This window comes from Homalodisca vitripennis, chromosome 6, assembly GCF_021130785.1.
Source record: "Homalodisca vitripennis isolate AUS2020 chromosome 6, UT_GWSS_2.1, whole genome shotgun sequence".
Lineage (NCBI taxonomy): Eukaryota > Metazoa > Arthropoda > Insecta > Hemiptera > Cicadellidae > Homalodisca > Homalodisca vitripennis.
Window position 1 is genome coordinate 31,414,269 of NC_060212.1, and position 24,189 is coordinate 31,438,457.

The 24,189-nt window shown below is 33.7% G+C and overlaps 2 protein-coding genes and 1 pseudogene across 2 annotated transcripts in view; all 3 read left to right on the forward strand.

Moving 5' to 3' along the window:
- Positions 1-347: 347 nt before the first annotated feature.
- Positions 348-11,090, forward strand: LOC124365338 (annotated as a pseudogene).
- A 1,604-nt stretch (positions 11,091-12,694) lies between these two features.
- LOC124364208 (UNC93-like protein MFSD11) lies at positions 12,695-19,635 on the forward strand. Its single transcript, XM_046819520.1, has 4 exons — positions 12,695-12,818; positions 14,150-14,324; positions 15,283-15,418; positions 18,555-19,635. Exons 1-4 carry the CDS (start codon positions 12,695-12,697, stop codon positions 18,747-18,749), a joined length of 630 nt encoding a protein of 209 aa, XP_046675476.1. The 3' UTR covers positions 18,750-19,635.
- A 3,314-nt stretch (positions 19,636-22,949) lies between these two features.
- LOC124364205 (UNC93-like protein MFSD11) overlaps positions 22,950-24,189 on the forward strand; it is a 32,118-nt gene continuing 30,878 nt past the window's right edge. Inside the window, exon 1 of the mRNA XM_046819516.1 lies at positions 22,950-23,132. Within this exon, the coding sequence (XP_046675472.1) occupies positions 23,046-23,132 (87 nt within the window). The 5' untranslated portion in view covers positions 22,950-23,045. The remainder of the gene's footprint in view (positions 23,133-24,189) is intronic.

Sequence of the window (24,189 nt, forward strand, 5' to 3'; positions counted from 1 at the left end):
TTTTTTTCTCCTCACACAACACAGGTGGGAAAGGAAAACCATCAGAGTTTAGGAGTAATAGTATCAAAAACACTTACCTACAAAGCTTAAGAAAGCTACGGAGGTTTTTCATGCATACATGAAAATAAACAATATCATAAAACTGCAAACAATGTGTTTAATGGCTGAATGGACCGTAAAATCCTTAGTACATGGAAAATAAACAGAGTAAAGTGTGATAAACAGTATCAACAATGCAGAGAAAAATGAATGTTCAGGAAATAACAAAAATAGAATCTATACCGATAATCCAGACAATTAGATTTTGTTGGAAGGGCAACAAAATTGCTCTTAGAGGGCCATCCGTGATGGTGGAAGAGTGGATCTTGACGAGCCTATACAAAATGATTGGTAATTTTCCCGCCTCTTTATTAAGGTACATGGCTAAATTACGCGCCGGTGACAATAAATCTTAAAAACACAGCTTAGAAAACTGGTGGTGGCATAAAACTATGTACTACTAGTTCTGTTATCCAAAATGGAAATTATAGGTATTTTTTGGTTCCCAAATTACAGTTCAAAAATTTCGTATCCAACGTGAGAAAATCTGTATTTTATTCATGTATTAGCAGATAGGGACAACCAGACATTAGCACAAATTGAACAATTTTCCCTCTGTGTCCGATATGTTGGGACGAGGAATTGTTTTAAAATTAGGGAAGATTTTTCGGCTTTTGTACCCGTGTATGATGTAACAGGTCAAGGTTTAGGACACAATTACATTAATGTTCAAGTTCCTAACCAGTCTCGGACTTGATTTAAACAATTTACGTGCGTCAAGGATATGGATGGGGGCTTCTGTCATGAGTGGCCAGTTCAGTGTGGTGACAAGCATACATAAGTGAAAAAAGTACCCTCAGCCATATACACACCATTGTTTCCTCTCACTCTACTTAACCTTTATGGTCCTATCTGGATGCATCAAAAATCCCTACTGATAAGCGAATTGTAATGGGGTGTCATTCCAGTGATGGAGGTGTGTAGTTTCTTGTTCACAACGTTCAGCTAAGAGAACTGCTGATACTTAAGTCAAAGTATTTCTTGAATGCTGCCCCTGAGATGAAGAAGAAAAAAAAAACTTATATGTCTGTGGAGGACTTCCGATGGGTGCAACGCCACCAGATTCAAGGGTGTATAATGTTTTAAAGAAGCTTTGGAGCCTATAATTACCGCTCTTATCAACTATTGAAGAAGAATAGATATCGAACTGCAGAAAGCTTTCTGTAAATAGCACACACACTAATTGCCTTCCGTGGACCAGTTTTTCCCAGTTTTGTTGCATGTCTTTTTTATTTTGAACAACTATTGCTTTTCTTTGGACTATCCGCCTTTCAGAGATGCTCCAAAAGAAAGATATAGATCTTGCTCAAGCCAACAAACAGATTTCCAATGTATTGGACATTGGAACTAGTAAAGGAAAGGCGAAGCAAAGCAGAAGAGACATTCCAGGCTTTGTTTCAGTGAGCTAAAAGTAAGCACTGACAAATTAGGTATCAAAGAGGAAACCCCCCGTACATGTCGCAAGCAAACTAATCGCTGCAATACTCTTATAACAAACGTGGAAGAATACTACCGGCGTGTAGTGTATATACCATACCTTGACGATTTCTGCTGTTCACTTCAGGAGCGTTTTAAAAACCACAGGGAAGTAATCGACTCACTACAGAATGTTCTTCCTGAGCACTGCATTTAAAACGGAATTTTCATCCCTGGAACCTGCCCTGACGTTTTATGAAAAAGATCTATCTTTCAGAGATGAGGTACGAAGTGAATTTCTACTGTGGAAACAAAAGTGGAATCGTGAAGAAAAAGAAAGTTTGCCAAAAACTGCAATTTCTGCTCTTGAAAAATGTGATAAAGACTATTTCCCAAACATGTTTAATATTTTGAAATTGTTAGCGGTTTTACCCGTTCCAGTGGCTTCTGCAGAAAGGAGCTTTTCATCTCTCCGAAGACTTAAAACGTATCTGAGAAACACAACTTCGGAAAACAGGTTGAATGGTCTTGCACTTTTATCTATTCATAGAGACATTACCATAACTGATGAGGAAGTTTTAAAACAATTTTCACTGAAGTCTAGAAATTTGGATTTTGTTTTGTAAAATGACAATAAACAGTGTTTCATGAATACTTTTAGCTATATTTCATTTTCTTCCCTTGTAACAGTTCATAAAGTAGGCCTACAATAACTGGTTATTGTAGCTTGGAAGGCTGTTTGAGATTTTAGTTTTTTAACGATATAAATATTTGAATTGTGTGCATACTGAAATTACTATTCTGATTTCATTAAGGTAAAATTAAAAAAAACTAAAATAACAATTCAATTGCTAAAATAAATATAGTATATAGTCAACATTTATTAGTTTCAAACTTATAATATTTGTGGTGTGTTGTGTTTTAGATACGTAGGACAATATATTTCTTTGTATAACAACTATTTTAAACCAAAGATTTTAAAAATAGGACTTTATAGCCTCTATTATTTTCTATTTTAACAACTGAAAACTACCAAACTAGCAGACACTTAAGTTTTGAATTTTAATTTTTATACAAAAATAATATACAAAGGATACAGGTCCTTCTATATAAACATAATAACGCTAAAATGGAAAAGTGAAAACCTGCTCGAAAAGAAGGAAACTCGCCATGGAAAAACTTAAAAATCTCTCCGAAAGAGTGATTTTCATTCTTTCCATTTTAGCGTTTATACATGCCAAAAACCTTAAACCTGTGTTTTTAAGACTTAAATTGGCAAAATTTTCCCGGGGGAGGACCCCCGGACCCCCCTTCTCATTCCATACCCCCCAGACCCCCCGGTATTTCAGCCCCCCAAAATATTTTTCTATATACGCCACTGGTCGGGCGTGGAATTAATACATAAAATTAACGTCCTAACATAATTCTAAGTACCACTTTTACCTCAACCACTCAACCAGTGAAATCCAAAATCGTCAAAACTTCTCTTATCAGTAGAGTTTTTCCGGTATTATTATCCAACCGGAAGTGATTTTTTCAAATTTTCTTCGATAATTATATAGGTATCAGTCGGCGTTCAATTGATATCTAAAATCAATGTTCTATCATAATTCTAAGTACCACTTTTACCTCAACCACTCAACCAGTGAAATCCAAAATCGTAAAAACTTTAATCTTTAGAGAGCTTTTCTTCGGTATTTACCGACCGGAAGTGATTTTTTTCTCGATAATTATATAGGTAGGGCCTACAGTGTACAGTTTAATGATAACAAAAATCGTCGTCCTAACTCAATCGAAAACACCACGTTTACCTCAAACACTGAAGTCCAAATTAGTTGAAGTTCTAATCAGTAGAGTTTTTCAAGTGTATTTTCCGACCGAAAGTGATTTTATATATTTTTTTTTCGATAATTATATACACGTCTACAGTTTAATGACACCTAAAATCTACGTCGTAACTTAATTCTAAGCTGTCATTTGACGTCCCAAGACGAATTTGAATGAAGTGATCGCTAATTTAAACTGTTCACCGTGTTACGGTTCGGGTTACTTTGCGACGTCACGTGACCGCTCCCTATAGAAATAACGTGATTACACTACACTATCCGAAAGGCCGACCCCAAAAGTATAGTTTGATATTTTATGATTTTAATGTATATTTTTAACAACGGTCACTTTAATCAATTAAATCAATCAATTTAATGTTTGTAGACAAGAGTAATGATAACTCTTCTTTTTTTCTCCTGCTCTATGCTTTATTTTTTAATGTCTTAAAATTTCGGGGGGGGGGTCCGGACCCCCTGGACCCCCCCATTCGCTACGCCACTGTGTGTATTGTAACAATGATAACAATAATTGTAAGTTTGTATTGTAAGTTTTAAGGGCAGACAAACCTCTGAGGTTTTTGCACTTTTGGTTAGTTTTGCATGTAAAAATATGTATTTATCTTGTGTAAACAAATAAAACAATTACCTACTAAAAAAATGTGTGATGTTCTCAGTTTCTATGCTGTATGATAGTAATTGGCTGGTTGTGAAGGTTGAGTAAAGCTCCAGTTCACCTTCCTCTTAATGCAGCATCTAGAATCTGCCGCTGTCACAGACCTGACTTCTAGAATCTGAAGTCATATTTGTCTGAAGAGATCTAAAAAGAGTCAGTGACAAAGAAGCTCGAAATGAACACTTCACATTGTTTCAACATCAGAGACACATAGACTACAAAATTTAAAAATATAGTTTGATCTAGACGAAGAGGTATTTTTATAGTGTCTCATCAGGTAGCACAATTTATTGCACTATAATGTTTATGACACAATCTCTAAGCACGGTGGAGCAACTGAGTTTTCTACACATAACGTAGCTATGATGGGAAAGGTTGATTCAATTGAATTTTGAATTTAGCTCCAGTTCACTTTCCTGCGTCTGGAATCTGATAATTGTAAACCTGATGAGATAATGAGAATACACCTTCATCTAGATTACACTATATTTTTAAATATTGTAGTCTAGGTGTCTCTGATGTCGAAAAAATGTAAAGAGTTTGTTTTCAGGTTCTTTGTCACCTTGGACTTTTTTTTGGATCTCTTTGGGACCAAATATGACTCCAGATTCCACATGCTGCACTAAAAAGAATGTGAACTGGAGCTAAATTCAACATTCAAATTGAATCACCCCTTCCCACCAAAGCTACATTGCGGAGTTGGATGGTTGTTTTGACTTCTGTAAGTCTCATAAATAAGTCACTAATATCGGTGACTATCTTGAGATTACTCATCTGATAACGACTAGGCTGATTGGAAAGTGAATGAATCTAAAACAGTTAAATATCATTTATCCATTTGCTAATATACAGAATAAATTGTAAAGCTTCATGTTTCAGGGAATTAACAAAGAAACTTGTCCAAAGAGCAGAAAGAAGTGGATTCAAAGCACTTGTACTTACTGTTGATGCGCCAATTTTTGGAATCAGATATGCAGATGAGAGAAACAGATTTAGTCTTCCTCCACATTTAAGGTAATTTATGTTTGTTTTATATGTATAGGTGTACAAGTTAGAGCCAGTTCTTATTATTGTTTTGTTATTTTGTGATAAAACTATCTTGAACAGTTTTAATATTTTAAACTTTAGTAATGAATAGTTCTGCTGTAATTTCTTTTTCTGGTGTATTTCTCTTGCTCATTTCCAAAAATGGGATTTGGGGGGGAAAGAGGTGGCTCAAAATGTTTATATGTACTTTTAAGTTTACAATTAAAAATTTTTAACTGCCATCCATAAAGCCCTTTTTGAGAAATTATTTGCTTTTGTTTCCTGAAGGGATGTTCTCATTTTTCTATCTTCATCAATTGAAAGTTGAGCAGCTTTTAATTGAATTAATTTTAATGAACTGAACATTTTGTACTGGATTGAGATAGAAAGCTCTATTTCCCACTGTTCTATCTTTTATCAAGACTTTTCAAATGAGGTTTCACTTAATAGTTCTTTACTTTTAAAAATTTTGAGCTGCCCCCCAAAATCCCATTTTGGGGAAATGGGCCAAAGTTGTATCAGTGACTAAAAAGTTCATTTATATTTCTTAGAAAGGTATAAAACTAAACAGAGTGTATCCATACTTTTAACTAACACTGTATATATATATATATATATATATATATATATATATATATATATATATATATATATGTATAATTTGCATATGTAAAATAAAAACTAAGTTCAAATATTTGCAGCTAAGAATAACTATTTTAAGACTGATTAGTTATTATTTCAATATTGTCTTGTCACTGCATTTTTTTACCAGGCTTGCAAACTTTTCTGACGACAAGGCAACCAAAGTTACAGAGGCAAGAGATGACCAGTCAAGTTTAAACGCGTATGTGTTTTCGTTACTGGACCAAAAACTGACCTGGAAAGATATAAAGTGGCTGAAAAGGTACGAAATAAATAATTATGTGGATATTGTAATAAATAATAGTATACATCAATGATGCGACAATATTAGTGTTTAGTGGAAAAATTAATCTTATATTCACCCGAACTATGAATAGTTGTAAATTACAATTTTGTTATCATATTTCCATAGAGGAATTGTGCTTAACTTCATAGTAACACCCAAACCAAGAAGAGTGAAATTTTAGCCCCTAGAACAAAGATTATCTTTTCAAAACTTTATGTGTGTGTTTGCATGTGAACCACTTTACAATATATACTTTATCATGATTTTCATAAAATATGGCACTCAAGCTTCTTATTCTGTACTTACCTTGAATTTATTTTCCAACAAGGGCGAGAGTTTTTGACCTGGCCTTTTTTGTGGTGATAAAAATTTAATTGCATTAACATTTCAAAACAACTACTTCTTTTTTACAGCCTAACAAAACTTGATTTGAATCATTATTGCTTTGTTATCATGAAGTTTTGAGCATTTCTATCAATCACATTTTATTACTTCTACTTACTGCTTCATATTTTCTATCAGTTCCACTAGTGTTTCTGATTTGCAAGGCGTGTTGGATTTATCAAAATGTCAATGTATGCAGTGTGTTAAGCGGAAATTTCCGTTTGCCAATAGCATCACAAGGTTACCAATCGTGCTGAAGGGGGGGGATACTTACAGCTGAAGATGCAATCATAGCAGCTGACCTGGGCGTAAGAAGCGATACAGGTGTCCAACCATGGAGCTCGTCAGTTGGACACTGTTCCTGCTGCGGTAAGTTCATATCTACAGAATGGTTACTCCTCATTCATAAATACGTTCCATGTACGTTGTTGTTTACGTTACTTCTCATTCATAAATACGTTCCATGTACGTTGTTGTTTACGTTACTTCTCATTGGTAAATACGTTCCATGTACGTTGTTGTTTACGTTACTTCTCATTTCATAAATACGTTCCATGAACGTTGTTGTTTACGTTTACTTCTCATTCATTAAATACGTTCCATGTACGTTGTTGTTTACGTTACTTCTCATTGGTAAATACGTTCCATGTACGTTGTTTTTTACGTTACTTCTCATTGGTAAATATGTTTCCATGTACGTTGTTGTTTACGTTACTTCTCATTGGTAAATCTTTCCATGTATGTTGTTCTTTACGTTACTTCTCATTCATAAATACGTTCCATGTACGTTGTTTACGTTACTTCTCATTGGTAAATACGTTCCATGTACGTTGTTGTTTACGTTACTTCTCATTCATAAATACGTTCCATGAACGTTGTTGTTTAACGTTACTTCTCATTGGTAAATACGTTCCATGTACGTTGTTTACGTTACTTCTCATTGATAAGTACGTTCCATGTACGTTGTTGTTTACGTTACTTCTCATTGATAAATACGTTCCTTGTACGTTGTTGTTTACGTTATTTCTCATTAGTAAATACGTTCCCTCTCACTATAGTGGCTGTTCCGTTGGAAAATTGGAAGGAAGTGACCCTAAACCTTCTACATAACTGGAATACTTGCAACTAGAAATGGTGAAAAATAATTTTTTTTTTTTAAACTAATTGGAAGGAAGTGACCCCAAACCTTCTACATAAACCGGAATACTGCAACTAGAAATGGTGCAAAATAATTTTTTTTTTTTTATTAAATTTGAGGATTTTGCAGCGTCCTGCTCTTACAGGGTGGAGGTTTTTACTGGATACATCTCTGTAAAAGTCGAACAGTCCAAGGTGTCATAATTGTGTCTGGTAGGAGGTTAGTGTAGATTGGAGCACAACTTTTAGGGGCCATGGCTACAACAATAGCCATCTTGGAATCAGCCAACTTGGAATTTAGTAGAATTTTTCATATGCGAAGGAGATCATATAGCACATCTTGATGAAACTGGGACTCATTCCTAAGAAATAAAGATATAAGTCTGCTTTTAAGACATCTTAATTTGTGTAGCAGTTTTGGCTTCTTTGTTCAAAGTTAGTTATTGACGATGGAAGGTTTGACAGGATAACAAGATTTTCGGACTTTTTGCCATCGTTAATGTGTTACATAAGATATAACAAACCGTTTTAAGGATTGGAATCTATACTCTTTGTCAGATGGAAGAGGTATTAGTATATACAAAAATAAAGATCAGAGAGAAGGAAAGAAAGGAAAGAAAATTGGTTTAAACACTAAAAAGCTGCTTGGAGTCTAGTCCAGGCACTGTCACTGTAGAGAAAGCAAGTTCCCGAGCAGAAATCACGAGTACGAGAAATACAATCACACATCACACCAGCACGGATGAAAGTGGGTTACTAGCACGAAAATCGATGTCAGCTTTTCCTTTGGCACCGTGTCAAAGTATAACAAGTATAACTATTTATGTAGTAGTTTAGCTGCTCTTGATTTCTCACATGCATTCAATTCAGTGAATTTTGATATGTTTTTGGCTAAGCTGCATTACTACGGTTTTGATCAGGTTTCAACAATGTGGTTTCGCTCTTATCTGATCGGACAGAACTCAGGTAACCAGGGTGAATGATTGTCTTTCAGGGATTGCTCTCAAGGAGTCAGGGGTTCCTCAGGGTAGCTGCTTAGGTCCTATTATGTTTCTATTGTATACTGCGGATCTTAATCTTGAGTTATCTCCTACGCTGATGACACTCAGCTTGTGTTGTCATATCCTCCATTACAGTCTTCCTTGGCAATGCAACAGATTAATATTTGTCGAGGGTCAGGCTCTGGGCTGACGATCACGGGCTTCAGTTGAATCCAAGAAAAGTGTTCACTTGTTAATTTTTACCCCTCTTCAAATGCAAGTCTTTCTTGGTAATGGGACCCTTGGGAGTTTCCTTGGGAGGTGTTCCTTTGCAGGTTTCGGACACAGTAAAAATCCTTGGCGTTACTTTTGACAAGCAGTTAACCTTCTTGAACCATGTTCAAAATATCCAATCGTGGTGTAATGAGTGTATGTTTAAGGGGTTACTCCAGAAGGAAGTGAAACTGAAGATTGTCAACGCTGTGGTTTTCCCAGTTTAATTGTTTATGCTCTTCCTGTATTTGGGGGAAGATTGACCCTTGAGGGTGCGGTCCTGATTGATAGGTTACAGAACTCTGCTGTAAGATTTGTGTACAGCCTGGAGAAAATTTGATCACGTTAGCCATTATCGCCGTAACAGCAAGGATCCTCCCGATAAAGTACATTTTCAAACTTCAGGTGGCTTGCCTTGTTCACAAGGTGTTGCTGACGGGAAGACCCGCTTACCTCAGGGAGATGCTTACAGACCCGGGCTGAGATTAGGGACTGTCACACTCGGCAGGACGCCATGCTGGAGGTGCCCAGGGTCAGGCTGGTTGATGGGGAGGAATGGATTTCGATACTTTGGCCCCCAGATATACAACAGCGTCCCTCACCAGTCTAAACGCTTATGGATATTCCTCGTTTAAGGACAATCTCAGACTGGCTTTGGAGGAGGAGTGTTTCACCCCTAAATAGCTGTTTAATGTATTAGAGGTTAGATTAGTTTAATTTTTGTATTTCTCGGATGATGATATAGATTTGTTATGTGCCTTGATTAAAAATTTATGACTTGAGTTATTTTGAAAAAACAACAATGTAATGTTGAAAATCGCTTGAAATAAAGACGTTGTTATTATTATTATTATAAATAATCAAAAAAATAGTATTCATCATATTTTTGTATTCTGCTTTCTTAATTATCCTATTTAAATTTATTCAAGAATATTATGTAATTGTTTGTAATTGTATAAATAGTAATTACTATCCCTACAGCCAAAGCTGAGACTTATTTAAATTCTTATGTTTTTTGTAACCCAATTTATATCAGTTCAACCGATTTGATGTGAACTGAAGCTCAAAAGTCTACAGTTCCTGCTCAGAATATAAAATTCACAATATTCTCAAAGTTCTTTTTTTCAAGATCATTTTTATAAACTGTATGTGATTATTGTAATTTTCAGATTGAAGCCTTACCGGGAAATTGTGAAAGCTGTAGGTGACAGATGTGAGATTTTCTTCGACGGAGGTGTGAGAAGTGGGCACTGATGTTTTTAAAGCTGTCGCTTTGGGTGCAAAAAATGGTATGTGAGATTGTTCTTTTCTTTATTAGTACATAATTCAGCAATTTATTCTTGCATGTTTGGTGTTTGAAAAAGTTCTGACTGAAAAATGAACCGTTTTGTACTATTTCGATTTATTTGCAGAAAACTATTGATGTAATTTATTTTTTTTGTCATAACCTCATTAAAATGATGTATTCTTATTGATTACTCCAAAAATTACTGTTATAAACGTGCCGAATTTGTATGCTCTGAAAGATTATTATTTTAATTGTACAAAAACTGAAACTGAAAACTGACTATTATTCCTGGTTCTTGCTTTGAAAATGACAGAAATAGTGAACAAAAAAATCATTATTTAGAATTTCAAAAAATAATTAATTTTTCAGGGTTCTGAGCTCATAGTTAGCCATTGGTAATGCCTTTTATCGGTGTATATAAGGGGGGGGGGCTTGAGCCCCCCCAAAATTTTGAATGTGGAACATTAAAATTCACAACCAGAAGTTAGTTTTAAGCTAAAACACATTTATAAGGTCTTAATTTTTCAGAGTTTTGAGCTCATAGTTAGCCATTGGTAATGCCTTTCATCGGTGTATATAAGGGTGGACTTGAGCCCCCCAAAATTTTGAATGTGGAACATTAAAATTCACAACCAGAAGTTAGTTTTAAGCTAAAACACATTTATGAGGTCTTACAGGTCAAACAGTTTCTCGAGTCCCTATTTTTGGAGGGTATTTGCTAGGTACCTCCTTAACAACCAATGTGTCAGCTCCCAAAATGACTTTCTATATGCCAGTGATGACTGTTACAGTTTAATCATTAGATACCTGCTGTTCATACCTACAAAATTCTAATCCAATATTCTGTGTTCTCTCTGTGAAGGGTATTTGTTGGTAGACCTGCTCTGTGGGGTCTAGCACACAGTGGACAACAGGGTGTGGAGCACATTTTAAAAATCCTCAAAAAAGAACTCATAACGTCAATGACTCTTACAGGTAATTAACGTGTTACGTATGATACGTTATAATTGTGACGTAAACGTCGTATCTATTTTGACATGCGAACAAGAACGTAGCAAGGAAAAACTTTTGGGGGTGTCCAGATAACTGATATTTTCTTGTAGTGGACAGAAAGTAAAGCCCCATTTTGTTCTTTAAAAAAAATTCTTGACCGTTTCTTTGTTGAGAACGATCTTTCAGCTGTACATGTCAGTAATACTTAATTATTTAAATAGTAATAAATAGTTTATTAAAAAAGTTATTGAAAAAATTGAAAATTTAATGGGGTCTGTATCTTGGACCCTCCCCCCCTGCTGGCCATGTCCTTATGTTTAAAGTGACTGACGAAGAATATTTTTCAAAAGTGTACTACTTAAGCAAAATATCAACATACAGTAATTATTTTTAAAAATAACAAAATTTTTTTCTCTTTACATAGGTTAAATTAAAATTAAAATTCCCCCCCCCCCCACCCCCCCCCCCCCCCACCCCCCCCCCCCCCCACCCCCCCCCCCCCCCACCCCCCCCCCCCCCCACCCCCCCCCCCCCCCACCCCCCAATTAATTAAAATTCATAACTAAAACTTTATAAATAAACATGACACATACAAACTAAGTACCTATAAATAGTAAATAAAAATTATAAAATAATTTAAAAATCAGGGTATTAATATCACGTGTTAAATATTCGTCAACAGAGTAGAAAGCATCATTTTTAACCATTTACTTAACACTAACTTAAATCTGTTCATTTCTACACTAAAAGCTCTCTGAGGTAGTTTATTAAATAATTTAATCTTCTTAAAACTACTACCTACTCTTTGATTTTTCCAACCTTACTGAAACTTGATTAAGTAAGTAGTTATTCCTTGTATTGAGAGTATGAATATCTTGCCTAAATTTAAAATGGTACAAATTTTCCACATTAACTAAACAAGAATAAATATACATACTATGAAATGTCATTATTTGAAGTTCTTTAAAAATGGGCAAACATGACTCTCTTTCTGGTATAGATTTAATTGTCCTTAGAGCTTTCTTTTGTCAAATAAAAATTCTATCTGCATGACTGCTATTACCCCAAAGTGTAATTTCATACAGAAGATGAGAATTAAAAAAGGCCATAGTAGGCTGTAATCAACATGGACAAGTTAACAAAATTTTTAGTTTTCTTAACAAGTAGATAACCCTAGATAACTTTTTACAGAGACTGTTAATATGTGAGCTCCAACTTAACCTGCTGTCTAGATGAATGCCAAGTAATTTAACAGGCTTACTACTTTGAACTACTTCCCAATTCAGAGAGAAAATTATTTTTTCAGTTTTACTATTATTTACCATCAATCCATTTGATCTAAACCATTCCAGAGCCATTATGTAATTAGTCTTCTGTAAAAGTAGCCAGAATATCACTTAGGAGGTATTGTTTCTTAAGTGATGATGTGGATCACTTTGAGTGTACTCTGCTTTTGAGGCCTTTCTTCTTCTTGGAATATATTAGTTTATTATGAATATCATATTAGACTTTTTATAAGGACAACCTCCACTAGCCATAAAGAGAAAAAAGCTGTCAAGTTAAAGGTAGGCAAGGATAACTTTATTAACATTGCTATATTAATAGATAATGTAGATATAAAAGTTGTAGTTGATGAAGAGGTATATAAAGCATTATGTTGTCAGTGCAGGAATGCATCAGGCTTTTCGGTGTGGTATCTACAGTTCAAGCGTTGGATTCACTCTCAAGATCGGAGACAACTCCAAGCAGTTGGTAGTCCTCTCTGGTGTTTTCATCGGCACAGGGGAACTGTTAGGTAAATATCTTAAGAAAAATGCAATAAAACTCTAGATTTTTGTGGTTGCTTTGGAGAAATAAAATGTGAAAAATGCAGTAATATTTTGGCAATACTTTGTATACGAGTGGTCGAAATGCAAAGTGGACCTACCCAAAAATGGTCACTTTTGTGACTATCCACTGCCTTTAAAAATAATATCCATCTAATGATAAAATAAACCAGTCTGTTGCAGTTCTGTATATTGATGAAAAACTATTTGTCTGAAACAGATGTATCAGTTATTTTCTATATCAAACTGCATTAACCCTATCAACTAAAGTGTCCAATTAGGATCAACTAAAGTATCCAAATGGATCAACTAAAGTGTACAAACGGATCAATCCATATGTAATAACATTATGCAAGACAAGTTTGGGATATGAAATGCAAAATGATCCAACCAGTATAATTTAAAAAATTTGTTAGTTGTTTACTGTTTTGGAGAGCTTTGCTGAAACATCAAATAAAATTTTGGATTTGGTTCACTTTGCATTTCAATCATTGCAAAGGTCGAAATTTAATTAATGAATTTACTATTCACTAAGTATGAAGAGTAGTATTCATATGTATACTTCTATACAGTGAACTCTTAAACGCACATGGACAATAATTTCTGATAGCTGAATTTTTAGTATGTACTTTACTACTAGCAGGATTATCTGAATACTGTAATATCTAGATTACAATAGTTTGATTTAATCTATAATTGAATGTTAAATTAAAAATACCAAAACAACTTACTAAGATGTTTTTAAAGAAAAAACATTATCCAATAATTTTTTAATTTCTTACACTAGACCTTTCGACATCCAAGAGGCTTATTATTGGAGAATTCTTCGTTTCTTTTAAAGATAATAATTTGTTTTCCAATAAGAGCTCCTCCTTCAATGAAAAATATTAAGAGATTGGACAGAAAAAGTAGGTGTATCTTCATTCATTTATCAAGTGAATCTGTTTCTTCTTGAGTCAAACGTGGTATTTAAGTTTCAATAAAGGTAATTTTGTAAATAACGCACACTGTAGTTTTTCAGTTATATCAGGAGAAAGTACCGATTTGGAAATTGAAATGCATATCCAATATTTTCAAAATTCATCTAGAATTTATGAGTCCTTGGCCATCATCTTTAAATTTGTATTATATAAACTATTTTATTATAGGATATCAGTAACTTTATGAAAAATGTAATTAAAATTAATCTGTAAAATATAATAATCTGTAATCTTATCAATCTGTAAAATTAATAAGCAATTCAGAAAAAACTGAAAAATAAATGCACTATTTTAACTTCTAATCCTGTTGGGCTTGAGAGGAGGCCTTTTCCAGATCACTCTGAGCGGATTCACAGAGCGGCGGAAGTACGGGAAGTGTGTGGTGCTAGGCACCGGGCTTGTATGCCAACTCATCACCTTTACAATCATCTGCCTCAACATCCCTGCCACTGCTGTCTTCGGCAACACACTTGATGAGTCCTTCATACACCCCAGGTGGGCTACACTAAACATTTCAGAAGCATAGTCTACGAGTTCAAATAAATGTTTTTCTTCCTTTCAACGCAACTCCACAAACATGTTTTTTGGGAACTGCAGATTTCCTTAGTTAACCTACAAAGAGCATTTTACTTTTACACTCTTTTAAACGTGTATATAATTGGCTTATTCAAAAATCAATTTTGTAATATAAACAATTTTTTTAATTGCAATTTCGATTTACAAATTTAGATTATTAACTCATAACTGTTGTGGCTAATTAGTTTCACATAAATACACAAATTCATTGATTTATGCTACTGTTTTATTTAGTAGCCTGTGCTTTAAAGTTTATGTTTTCAAACTGTATATGTTTAATAATAAGAATTGTATATTTTATTTTATTTTAAGTATATTTTAAACTGTATATTCATAAATTATCAAAGTGATTGAGCTAAGTTAACTATTCTGTAATAACTACTGAGTTTTGTTTTTATTTTAACAATGTTTGGAATCAATTAAGTTTGTTTAGTTTAGAAATCTAAATTGACTTTGCCAATTTAATGTACAATTGTCAATGACAATAAAATTCTTAGTCCTTACCAAAAGCAACAAAGCAAGTATATCAATTTTGTTGTTAAAAAAAATATATTTTGGCAATCACTTGAGTAATTTTGGAAGTACTTGAGCTTCTATGTTCGTTGGAAGAAAATATATCAACGTGACCTTTAATTAACTGATCCAACAAATTTATCGAAGTATCTATATCTTTTTGTCACTTAAAAACTTAACTTCGAAAATTGAAAAACTAGATTTTATTCTTCAGTTGTAATAATATTTGTACTTCTCCAAAAATGAATTGCAATTATTAACCTCTGCAAAATTAAATAATAAAGTCTTAGGGTTTTTTTTACGAGAAAAGCTGAAATTTGTGCAAGTTTTGGATGACATAATATCCTGACATTGGATGTTCCAGAGCCTCCCTAGCCATGTTGTGTAGCATCCTCATCGGCTTCTCTGACTGCTGTTGCCACACCCAGATGTATTCCATCATGGCTGTCATGTTCCCGGAGAACAGCTCTCAAACTTGTGCAATATACAAGTTTACCAAGGTAACTGCAATCCATTGAAATGTTAAGTGATGCCCTCCCCAATATTTTTTGGAGCCTTAACACCTTCACTGCAGCTTTGTACTGAAAAATCTTGAGTTTAATCTGAACTTTGAGTCCAGCTCAATTCATCTTCTTAGTGCAGTATCTAGAATCCAGCACGTCTTCGTCACCAACTTGTTGATCTTTTCAACGACATGACTCCAGATTCCAGGAGTCAAGTCTGTGGTGGTAGTGGTGGTCAGATTTCAGACGCTGTACTAAGAATTATTTAACGAGCCAACACATTTTATCATCTGTCATAGTCAACATGGTAGAACTTATTGGAAGCAGATTGTCAGCTGAAATCTGAGTTCACAATTGGATCTATATGAGATTTCCTTTTGTATGACAATTGAAACCTACAATATTTAATGCACAATTGTATAAATACTAATGATGAATGGTAATTAAGTTAATTACTTTATGTTACAAATAATTTCAAAATAAGCATTAAATTTTAAAATTTAAGTATAACTTTTAGTTTTGTAATATGAAAATATTATATAAGTTGAGTAATTCAACCATTTGATTAATAATAATGATAGCCAATCATTACATCATTTAGAATGCGTGACTTCAGGCTTACACATTTCTTAATAAGAGACAATTACACCGTAATTTTGTCTTTACTTGAGAATTCTATTATCTAATATTAATATTGTATTGGTGGAATTAGCAGACATTATGTAAGGGATTCTACAAACTCCAATTACTTTTTTTGAGTAGAAGGTAATAAACATATCTTCTATATATATAAAAATGAATGTTTGTATGTTTGTCCTTTATGGAATCGTGAACTATTGGACCGATCATGATGAAAATTTGTACGTATATGTATTTTTTCCACGGAGAAGGTTTATAAGCTATGCCCATCCCTTTCCCGATTCAGGATTCCGCCCCACTGGTTACAGAAATACCCATAAGAAATGCATTGCAGCAAACATATGTTAACGTCTTTTCAAATTTTTAATCAGCTGTTCTTTGTAAACATATATTACACTTATAGTTTTTAAAGCATAGACTAAGCTTAAGAGAAACGACAAATTTTGTTTAAACTGTTTTTGCAATCACTGTTAAACATAGACTTTACTATCCAGATAATACAATTCAAATTTGACGTAAAAATTCACCTTTAACTGCAATATTTATTTAATATAAACCATGCTCATGCTTGATCAGAAGAGTAATGCAGATATCATAATTACTATCTTACGTTGGCTACAAATATAAAGAATGTTATAAAATCAACCTTAGTTGTTTTTTTTGACAGAAGTATGGTTCTCAAAACTCCGTGTGTACATATTCTCTCGATCGAGACAACAAAGCAAGCTCAATCGTGGCATCGGAGATATAACTAATTTAATCTAAAATTTATTATAGTAAAAAAAAAAAATTTACTAAGTAATATAAGGACTTCGGTTCTTAAGATTTGCGTGCGAAGCCGTGGGTAACAGCTAGATAGAGGCAGGAATATGGTACATACCTTCATAATACGCCCAAGAGGCTCACGATGGAACGACTATCAATTATCTCAGCAATGTTTAGAATGTGATAGAAAAAGAATAAGTGAATATAGTGTACTGTTTTCAACGGGAAATTGCGTGCGAAGCCGCGGGCAACTTTTGCAAAAAATTATTGAAATGCGCAGCAAAGCGCGCCGGGCCCGCTAGTTATATATAAAAATGAATGTGTGTGTGTTTGTCCTTTATAGACTCAGAAACTATTTGACCGATCATTATGAAAATCTGTATGTATATGTATTTTTCCACGTAGAAGGTTTATATGCTATGCCCATTGATGTAACTCACCACCAGGAGGCGCTGCAAAATATATAAGTTATCAAAGCGCCTGCACATTGTATACTACAATTACGAGATAGTTGTGTATAATAACCACACTCTATGTGAAGGCGCTAAGTTTTTATGGATATTTGTCTTTCAAATGAATTTCTGTTTGGCCTTATAGCTTGAATGTTAGACCACTTCATTATGAAGTACATGTACGTGTACAATGGCTATAAACATACACTTTTGGCAGATTTTCTTAATAGTGTCAACAAGGTAAACTCTACATTGGCGTTGACAATATAATTCACTTGAATCAGAAGTGCTCATACACGAGCAAAGCTTACAAAAAGCGTGCGAAGCCGCGGGGAACAGCTAGTATATATATATATCAAACCTGGCTGTCAATGATACGCATTATTTAAATACAGGCCTTTTGGTTCACTGAGTTTGTAAGTATATCAAGGTTTAGGATTACATCTTAAAAACACCAAAAGATACTGTTAGACGTTCAGTTACACTTCTGCTACCCACAGCATCAGTCAACTTTGAGGTGGAATAGGATCCTTCCCCAATTTTCTAACCATCCCCAGATGGTACATGCCCCACAATGCTGTATGACATTTTAAGGTGAAATAGGCACTTCCCCAATTGTTATTACAAACATAAACATTAGAAGTGATTGTTTATTCTAAATGCAGAAATATACAAGCTACATTTTAATGTAACTCCCATTATTATAGCTATAATTTTTAGTTTGCGGTTAACTTTCAAATTCAAGTATCATACTTTTTTATCCAAGAATAAGTGCCTTTTTTTACTTTGATCTCAAAGTCTATTTCTGTATACATTATAGTCTAAGAGTTTTAATGTTAGATGGAAGTTAATCATTTGTTTAAAGATTATTCATATGTGAACATATATTTTTATTACCACCATAATTTCAGTGTTATGTCAAGTATATAATTATTTTCATTACATTTTAAGTTGTTTTAATAATTATTTTGTTATTTTAATTACATAGAAAATTATCTAGTTTTTTATAAATATTTTGCATAAAATTAGGTTTTATGTTTTTTTTACAAATAGGTCTCTTAAAGTTCCCGTTTTATATTTATTTACCTAAAAAGACCCTATATATATAAAAAAAACTAAAGTCAAAAACCCTACTATTGTAACAAGTTGGTTTTTTAGTGAATATTATTCTGATATGTTGGTTGAGTAATGTGGTTTTTGATACCCTGTGATATAGGAGTCGTGGTGGTTGGATTGAGTTTTATGTGTTTTGTTGAAATTGAAAAAATTGTTTACAGGGAATAATGGTGGCGGTTACGTTTTACTGCTCGAGCTACCTGAACCTCCATCAGCAGCTCGCAGTATTGGCTCCAATGGCTCTCATCGCAAATTTAACATTTTTCAAAGTCAACAAGACTGTCATGGAAGCTGCAGAACAAGCTAAAAACGATTATAATTTAGAAAAAATTAAATATGATCTTTCTAATTCATGACAGTCATCATTGTAAATCATAGACTAAGTGTAAATATGTTGTTTTATTTTCCATTCTTATTTCTAAGATTAATATCTGTGCGTTTTTATAACGGTTTTGTATTTTTTATCGATATATAAGTAATGTTATATCAGTGTTTAGTTGTTACTTTTCCTTCATAAATTGTAATGATTAACCTGAAAGCCCCAAGTAACAATCTAGAAGATGTAAAGCATACAATGTACTGTATATCAAATCATTGACTGGAGCTCAGATTTGTAGAATTTAAGACATATAGTTAGCATTTGTATCAATTTTGTTATGGTCAATAATTCGTATGGCAGTGTTAGGAAAACTGTGAAAATACAGTACCAAAATACCTCAAAATAAGAATATTTATGTAAAAGGCATATCAATAGTCCTGATTTAAGTATTAGCATGTTGTAGAACAAATTCTACTCTTGAATTAAATATCATATTCTGTAACGCTTAGGTTGTTGTTATCGTCCCCTTTGAAGAATATTAGATACATCAAGATATATCACATTTGTCTACATTATATAGATTCAGGACGATGTAGGACACTTCTATTCACTTTACACATGTTACTCAATCCAAGCATTTCAACAGTTCCATTTTAAACAGTCAATGGATAAAAAATAAAACCTATTCATGTATGTACTTTTTATAATTGTGTTAAACACTTTTGGAGGCTATATTACTAATATACCCTGTTATAGTGCAAGACTTCAGTTTGTGAAAATTTAACTTCAAAGTATATTCAAGTTTGTGGCTAAATTTTCTGTAAACTTTTTAAGTACATACAATAAAAAAGTCAATACGATTAAGTTTTGTGTAGAGGTAATCATCTTAGTTTTTCTATAACCACTTCTGTCTTGTTTGGATTAGAAAGTATTTTATTTTAGATAAGATTATTTTTAAGAAAACAATTAGCTTATTGAATAACTTTATTTGTACATTTATAGAGTATAATAAAATTTTCTATATAAATCACCATATGGTGTATTAACACGTTTTATTTACTTTCTTACCGGAAATGTTTAAGTCAAACCAACAGAAAACTTACTGGAAATGTTTAAGTTAAACCAACAGAAAAACTCGAACACTGCTCAATGCAGTTTCGGATTAAGACCTTGTTTATAACACAATCCCTAAATATGAACTTAGCATTATCAGTTCACAATTAGTAATGCAACTTCTTAGGATGGAATTACCTCACATATTTAATATATCTCAACCTCAAAATTCTCTCATGCACTTTCATGCCCTAATTCTGTGATTAAGTTAAATAAAAGTTTTTCTCATACTAATTTCATGTTAATTTAAAAGAAGAAAGCCATAGGATCCAGTAAAACAAAATAAAAGGCTACAAACAAAAACGTTACACTATAACAAAGACAGGTGGGAAAATCCCGTTAACCGACAACTGAAAGTTTATTTGTTGAATCCAAATGTTCAAGGTCAACTGAAACTGTAACGGTGTTGGTATGCTGAAGAGGTAGAGGAGAGGTGTTCTAGACAATAACTATGTATTCTGACACAGTACAAAAAAATACATTAAAAGGTGGGAGTCCCTACCTCACCCAGTGTTAAATAAGAGCCTTGTATTCTGAGTTCTCCAAATTTCACGTTTTTAATATAATTTTTTTGTCACATCCAAATCTTAAAAATGATATGTAATTTGACGTATAGTTTTTATTTGACATTTTTCAACTTCTACTGGACTGGCCTCTTAAGAGAAAAAGAATTGATGTTAAGAGAACCACCTTAAGGGCAGATGGTATTCTGGAACTACGAGAAAGGAGGAATAGGAAGTTGATTTGAAAAGTATTTGGATTGGGAGACTTAACATAACAATAATGATTATTGTCTTTTGAAAAATATTAAAACTGCAAAAGTTGTACCGAAAGGACGAAACACGTGGGGTTGGATACCGCTGAGATCATAGTAATGAATATTCAATTTTCAAAGTTTACTTATATGTTTAATAGTGGCAAATAAGCATACAAGCACCACTTCTAGATGTTCAAAATAAAATAATGTATTGCCAATTTGCTGCCAAAATATAGTGATAAAGAACTAAATGTTATCATACGAGTGAGCCTATTGGTTCCAATGTTCTATGGGAATTTTGCATACGAACTTAATAATTATTAAAACTTCAAAATTGACCTCCTTCACGTTGATGTCGACTCACAAGTGCGGGCATCAGCATCTTGGCTCGACATTGCAGCTGAAGTTGGAAAAAGTGAAGTTAGTATATTAGAAGTTGTACTCATAGTTAAAATCAAACTCAGAATTGAAGCTGAAATCATACTCGGTTGAACTCACCTAAAACAAAATCACAACGGTATTAGGCATTTATCGAGACAATTTAAGATTCATGACAACGTGGTCTCTTCAGAAGGAATCAACACACTATTATCCATATTAATCTGCCAAATAAAACATCGACCAAGGTAAGTTACTTTACTATTTACAACTTTACTTTAGATTACATTCAAAATTAGATGTCTCGCATGAAAGGGATAATTTATAATACGAAAATATAAATTTTACTTATGGACAAGGCGTGTGAGGTGTTGCTCAGCAGTAAGAACGGCAGCTACAAAGTTCACTAGAGAAAAAATTAATACACATGCCAATAAGGTTATTAATCTGCCAAGAATTTAGTCCCAAGAGCATTGGATGTAACTTACATTAACCAGTAACAGTAACGAGTAACAGGGTTGCGAAAATATGTATTATTAAAAATACAACTAAATAACGGTACAAAGTTCACTGAAGACATTCATAAATTAGATTAACAAATAATATAGTACAAATCATATTATCTCTTTGGTCTTTCTTTTGTAGTTTCTGTAACTGCATTTGACCCAAAATGAAAAGTCAATATGTTGTAACAATCGAAACAAGAATTTTTAAAGAAATGCATTTTTCTCATTTAAATATAAAAAAGTTACCGATAATGTATAAATAAATAGGAATACAACATTAGCAATTTAATGGTTTTTATTTTAAAAGTGTGAAAAAGCTTTACAAATTTAAACTTTAAAAACACTAAAAAAGGTAACCAAAGATGCCTGTGGTTACTCTCCATGTGTTGGTTATAACCCAATAGTCATAAATCGTCATTCATAGGCATAAAAAACTTGTTTGACCCAAAAACAAAATGCACGATGTAATAGTTTCATTTATACCCACAAATTCAATTGTATTGGCCAAGAAAAAAGAAAATGAATAAGGCATTTATAAAGTCCTTTTTTGGGTTAAGGTTTTTCCAAGGATATATGAGATCAAAAAGGTCATTATGACCCTCATCAGTATCTTTGAGTGCACCAGACCTGGAAATTCGAAAACTCACATAGAGGAATCATCAGTATACTTTTTTGTTCTTTAGCACAAGAAGGTGAGACATAGCACCTAGTCCTAAAAGGATAATACTTTGCCGTGCTTCCAGAGTGACAGGATATTTTGGATGAGTAAGGTTGGGGGTAGGGACCACCTACAGTCAAAATCCATGAGTAAGGATTTTGGGCATTACTCTGTCATGTCTCTGTAAGAATGGGAAGCCAGCTATGTACCAGCCTTTCTAGTCAAAGTAGGCAGAGGTTGGTACAACACCCTTATGTCTAGGGCAGCATCAGCCTTTAACACTTAGGAAGCCTCACCAACTCCAACAGTCATCTCTTGCAGTAGACTAAACCTATCGAATTACCCTTGCACCCCAGAATTTCGACATTTGCGGTCAGCGATGTGCCGCTCCTGGACATCCATGAGGTTGCCCAGATTTAAGTGACACATCAATTTTTGCTGTAACCAGCGTAACTTCAACTGGAAGGTATAAACCAGCCAGAAGTGAACCCTCCTGGGGTGCTTTATCCTTACTTGGACAAGATTGGATGTTGGCAAGTTGCATGACTATTTATTTACACAACATCCTGTCAACAGATTCCCATTAGAGACAAGTAGGAAGATCAGGCTATAAACTAGATGCTCCCTAATAGAAAATCATTAAATTAGTACTTCATGTTGTAATAATCAGAGAGCAATCTAAGATGAGGTCTGATAAACCTTATACCATTAGTTCATTATAATCTAGAAATTTTATCCAATGGATGATCACTGAAGTGTGTGTAATATGGTTTTCTATCAGTTTGTTGTTACTACTACGCTACAGCAATGGCCATTGCCCCTATCAATGAGTAGTGAATGGAATGTTATGCAATATTTAAATAGTTTTTTAGTAGCAGTTATGAGACAAGCAAGTGGAATCAGTATGACTATATTTATACCATGGACGCGGAACAGTGGACTACCATCTATCTGGGTTGCTGCTTCATGATTTTATTTTCTGCGGAATTCACCACTTTAAATTTACAAGTAGGTAGAATTTTCTGTGTTGTATACTTATTGCAAATGAGATGGCTTTAGTATAGAAAATATTTTTATTACTACCACAAAGTTCTTATTTCAAAACTTTCACTGGATAGGGTGCATCATCAGTTAATAAACGCAGAACACATCTGTAACATAAAATAAATAAACACACCAAAAGTAGGTTTTTTAATAGAATAAAATTATTTCCTCTGAAAAGTTTCTTAAATTCTATCCCAAATTTCAATCAATCAATCAATCATTTTCTTTATTTGGAATTTCGTAGAGAAATACAAAGGCGTCAATATGTTATAAATTACTAAAAGTAACAGTAAACAATATGTCAACATAAATTTTAAAGTCATATGGATAACAGTACAGTGAAGTGTCCGTATCAGTTATTGGGTTTTAGAAACTCTGCTAGACTGTAGAAGGGTCGGTCTGTAAGCCATCTGCTCAGCTCCCTCCTCAAGTCCTGCCCTTTAAGTCCTCTAATGTTGTCGGGAAGGTGATTATGAAGCTTGCAGCCAATGTAGAGTGGTTGTCTTTCATACAAGGTGAGTCTATGTTGAGGTGTCACGAAGAAGGATGCATGCCTGGTATTGTAGTTATGTATTTTGTCATTACGTAGAGGTTCATGTTTGTCAGCATACATAATTGCCTCTTGTATATATAGATTGACTACTGTCTTGATCTTGAGATCTTTGAAGGAGTTACGGCAGGTTTCCAATGGTTGTAGATCCGCAAGAATCCGTATGGCTCGTTTCTGTAAGATCAATACTCTTTCCATGTTGCCGTGAGAGGTTCCGCCCCAGACAATTAGTCCATACCTTATGTGTGGTTCACATAGGCCAAAATATGCTGTTCTTGCAGTATTGATGTCGGCAACTTGTTTAAGTCTTCTCATAGCATAAAGGCCAGATGACAGTGTTTTGCATAAGTTATCTACATGAGGGGTCCACGTAAGTTTTCTGTCAATGGTCATACCAAGCAGTTTCACCTTATCTTGAAGAACTATGTTTTCGAGTCCCACTGTTTCAGCGTTGCTCTTCCAAAAACAGAT

Bases quoted from the DNA above. Each gene is read 5' to 3' on its own strand.
- LOC124364208 (XM_046819520.1), top strand. From the start codon at position 12,695: ATGCATCAGGCTTTTCGGTGTGGTATCTACAGTTCAAGCGTTGGATTC. The intron at 12,819-14,149 runs GTAAATATCTTA...TGGGCTTGAGAG, and splicing joins CGGCACAGGGGAACTGTTAG to GAGGCCTTTTCCAGATCACT. The intron at 15,419-18,554 runs GTAACTGCAATC...AATTGTTTACAG, and splicing joins CAATATACAAGTTTACCAAG to GGAATAATGGTGGCGGTTAC.